The 4005-nt window shown below is 67.2% G+C and overlaps 1 protein-coding gene across 1 annotated transcript in view; it reads right to left on the bottom strand.

Annotated features, from left to right (window-relative positions):
• Nucleotides 1-1499: 1499 nt before the first annotated feature.
• Nucleotides 1500-4005, bottom strand: part of LOC105301319 (sodium-dependent neutral amino acid transporter B(0)AT3-like) — a 15540-nt gene continuing 13034 nt past the window's right edge. Inside the window, exons 6-8 of the mRNA XM_023519755.1 lie at nt 3615-3826; nt 2787-2949; nt 1500-1719 (exon numbers count right to left, since the gene is read on the bottom strand). Of these exons, the coding sequence (XP_023375523.1) occupies nt 1528-1719; nt 2787-2949; nt 3615-3826 (567 nt within the window). The 3' untranslated portion in view covers nt 1500-1527. The remainder of the gene's footprint in view (nt 1720-2786; nt 2950-3614; nt 3827-4005) is intronic.

The following is a 4005-nucleotide window of genomic DNA, read 5'->3' as shown; positions in this document are numbered from 1 at the left end:
GGACCGCACCCAGGGGTGTCATCCCTGTCCCACACACCCCAGAACCTCATTCTCTAGGACAGGCGTCTGGGCCAGTTTTTCTCAGGATCACGGGTACTTTGCCCACGTGTTGAACCCTTGTGGGGGGCCCGCTCTCTAATTTTTGTCTTCTTAAAAGCCACCGTGCACACTGCCAAGTCTCAGGGTGAAACGTGAAAACGATGACGTTTTAAAAAGCAAAGAAGGAAACCTAGATGTCAGTCCTCCCTACGTGTAAACCGCACACTCAGAAGGGAGCTTGTGCCTCCCACAGACGCGTGCGGGGTGAGTTAGGGCACAGGCAGGAGTGAAAAGGAAGTGGGGGTGAGCGCAGATGACGCCCCTGGGACCAGGGCTGAGTGGTCCCCCCCCCACCCCTCCCTCGGCTGCACGTGCTGGGCGCCTCACGGAGAAAGGGGCCCCGGTCACTGCCCGGGGTGCTGGGCAGGACTCGCCGCCCCCGCGGGGCTGAGGACAGACCTCAGGCGCCCTTGAGCTCCGTCCACGTAAGTGCCCAGCCGCTCCTGGGCGGCCAGTGATGCGAGTGCCCAGGCCTGGGCTGGCTGCAGGTGGGGATGGCTCCTGGCGGCACGCCTGGCCCGGCTGCTTACAACCCACCGTGACACGGGTCACCCCTCCAGGGACTTGTCAGCACTCTGGACAGCGCCGGCTCACCCTGTGCCCCGTGGAAAGGGGTGTGATGGGCCTTCACAGGGCTGTCCCAGCAGCAGGTAGCGAGGACACAGCGGCCTCCACGTGGCAGGTCAGGAGCATGCCCGAGGGTCAGGGCCCGGCCTGAGACCTGGCCCCTGGCACAGGGCCGCAGGGCGGGCGAGGCGGGCGCCGTGCAGGCCGGGAGGGGCACCGCTTCGGGGGCCGCAGACCGCGGGTCCTGGCTGCGGGCCGCCGGGAGGGACCGGGAGGGACAGCCGTCCTCTGGCGGCTCTGGGGCCTCAACGACATTCGCTTTTCGTTCCTTCTCGACACACCGTCGAGTCTTTGAGAAAGTTTTAAGAGAACAGAAGGCAGCGTGTTTGGCGTGGCCTCCGGAGCCTGCACTGGAGGAGGGGCCTGCTGCGTGCTGAGGTGAGAGCAGGTGGCCGCGAGCTTCTGGACACGGTGCTACGTCGGGCTGCTCGCCGGGGCTGACAGGCCCGCGCTCCGGCTGCCCGCACGTCCCCGTCACCACTCGGCCAGAGCAGACCCGCCCGCAACCCGGGGAAGGTGCCTCTGCCACCCCGGCCCCGCCCGCTCGTCGGCAGGTCCCCGCGCCTCTGAGGCGTGAGGCCCACCGCAAGGGCGTGGACATGGCCTTCTTGGGGCGGCCTGGGCAGTGGGACCCCTGCCGGAGCTCCTCCCACCTGCAGAACAGCAGGGACCCGGACGCTGAGGCTGGGCTGTGCCCTGAGGGGCCGACGGCAGCACACACGGGTGTCGGGTGTCAGTGGGTCGGCTGAGTGTAATTGGGGTCGACACACAGGCCCAGCCCTCCCCCCTCCCTGCCCGCCCTCAGCAGGCCCTGCTGTCCTGCAGCTTCAGGCGTGTGCCCTGCCCCACGTCCTGCTTCTGTCTACGCCGAGTGACGAACAGCTGGACCAGCGCGGCCCCGGGGACGCAGAGCGCGGGCAGGACGGTCAGTGCCATGCGCACGGTCTGCACCCAGGCGGGGAACAGCTTCTCCGGCCGCACGGGGAAGTGCTCCTGCAGGGAGGAGGCACGAGGCCATGGTGAGTGTCCGGGGAAGGAGATGGCCCCCACCTCGCCCGCTCCGCCCCCCAGACGGAGCCAGGCTGACCCTCAGCCACGTGGACGTGGCTCGTGTGGGCAGCTTCACCCGCCAGGCGAAGCAGCAAGCGGCTCATTCCGGGCAGAAGGATGGACAGTGGGGACCCAGGAGCCGAAGCTTCGGGACCTGGGCTGAGCCTCTCGCGGGTTCTGGGCTCCGAGGGGCCTGGCCCCGGGGGGCGTGCTCTGGAAAGAGCTGCCTGACCAGCCTGAGGGGCCCCACAGTTTCGGGCTGCCTCGACCTAACCCACTGGACATCGCCGGACCGCACGTGCCCTTCTCTCTCTCCCGTGGGCGGGCGATACCACCCACCGACCTCAGACCCTCGCTGCGAGGTTCACGAGCCCCCCGTGTGACCTCCACAGGTAACAGTCACAGAGACACTTCCAGGGCACAGCACCATCCATCCCTGCTTCTCCTGCCCTCGGCCTGGAGCCGAGCCCCTTTCTAAGGGGAACAGAATGACTCTCACATTCCTGACAAGGGCAAGGGCATGGGTGTTCCAGGGCATCCAGATGGGGTGGCGGGTCAGCCCAGACAGGCGGCTCAGTACAGCCCACGGGCCAGCGCCGGGCCGGGGTACAGCCCACACGCCCTCCTCTGACAGGGACTGGGGTCAGTTCAGTGGCACCTGCCCCGCGCACCTTCTCCCGTCTCAGACCAGGAGCTGGCAGTGTGCAGGGCCTGAGGCTACTTCCCTGTGTGCAGGATACAGAGACCCGCGATGTCACCGTGAAGCTGTTCCGGCCCTCCCGCCACTGGCCGAGGCCCTTGTCCCAGCTCGCGGACTGCCGCAGTGGCCCCTGATGTCCAGAGGACAGTGGAGGTCCTGCGGCCTTGTGTTGCATAATGAAGGCAGCCCACAGGGTCGCTTACGGTACAGATGTCCCCCGTGAGGGCCATCTGGGTCCTGGACGGCGCCAAGGCCAGGCCGGGCCTGCAGTGGGTCCCAGGGCCCCTGGGGCCCCAAGCGAAGGACTTACGTATTGGGGGTCCCAGGTCCTATAGCTGGGTGGCGCGTGGACCAGGAGAGCAATGTAGACCACCAAGACGGTCAGCAGCAGCAGGGGGCTGATGACCTTCCAGGTCGCCCGCCAGTAGAGGCCAGGCCGCCTTCCTGTCATCCATGCTATGTCATCACAGAACCTGCCACAGAGACGCTGGGTTGAGGCTCCCCCATCAGGCCCCGTGCCAGCCTGCCAACCTGCTTGGCCAGCAGCTTCATCCAGTGTCACCAAGATGTGGCCAGTGGGGCCGACCCCCTCCTCCGCTCCATCCTGTGTCCCCCATGCCTCCCCGAGCAGCCACCAGACAGGCAGCCCTCTCCACCCCTGAGGAAAACACACCACCCTCCCTGATTCGATACCTGGAGGGGACCCAACCAGCAGGTCGATGCAGCCACGGGGAGGCATGGACAGGGGCCACTGGACAGCAGGGAGGTGGCCGGCCCGCCCCCAGCCCCGCCTCCGGCCCCACGCCTGGGCGACGTGCCACTGGGTAGGGCCTGCGAGTTCAGCCCCGGGAGGCTGGGCAGCCTGGCCAGAGCAGTGAAGCCCCCAGCCCGGCTGCAGGAGCCTGCGCTGGCGCCCTCGGCCCATGCCCTGAAGAAGCCACTTTCCAGCCACTCTGGCCCAAGGGACGGGGCAGAGGTGACCCAGGACGTGCAGCAGCATGGCGTCAGCCACACCCGGGAGCCCATGGGAAAGCAGGACCCTCTTCACGAGCCCACCCTGCCTCCTCCCCACCCGATCACTCCAGACGGGCCCAAGTGCCTCCCAAGACCCCACAGCTGGCTAGAGTCCAGGGCTCACTGTCCACCCACATCCCCAGGTCGGGCCCCCGCCAGACAGCAGCCTCTCACTTCTGCCACTCCGTGTGGGCAGTGTCCCACCTCAGGACAAGCCCGCTGGCCCCCGCCCAGAGAGCAGGGGTGAAGGCCCTGGCATTCGGTGGCTCCCAAGGTCCCGAGGAACAAGGACGGAGGCACGACCTCCAGGGCCGCTCGGGCAAGGCTGTGGGCGAGCTGGCAGGTGTGAGTGCGGGTGTGACAAGCGTGGGTGCGGGCATGTCAGGTGAGTGTGGGCGTGAATACAGGTATGACAGGTGTGAGTGCGGGTGTGAGTGACAGGTGAGTGTGGGTGTGACGTGCGTGAGTGCAGATGTCATAGATGTCACTATGGGTGTAAGGGTGGGGGTTTGGGG

This window comes from Pteropus vampyrus, unplaced genomic scaffold (assembly GCF_000151845.1).
Source record: "Pteropus vampyrus isolate Shadow unplaced genomic scaffold, Pvam_2.0 Scaffold235, whole genome shotgun sequence".
Taxonomy (NCBI): Eukaryota; Metazoa; Chordata; class Mammalia; order Chiroptera; family Pteropodidae; genus Pteropus; species Pteropus vampyrus.
The sequence above is the reverse complement of the archived record's forward strand: the minus strand, read 5'-3'. Positions and strand labels throughout refer to the sequence as shown.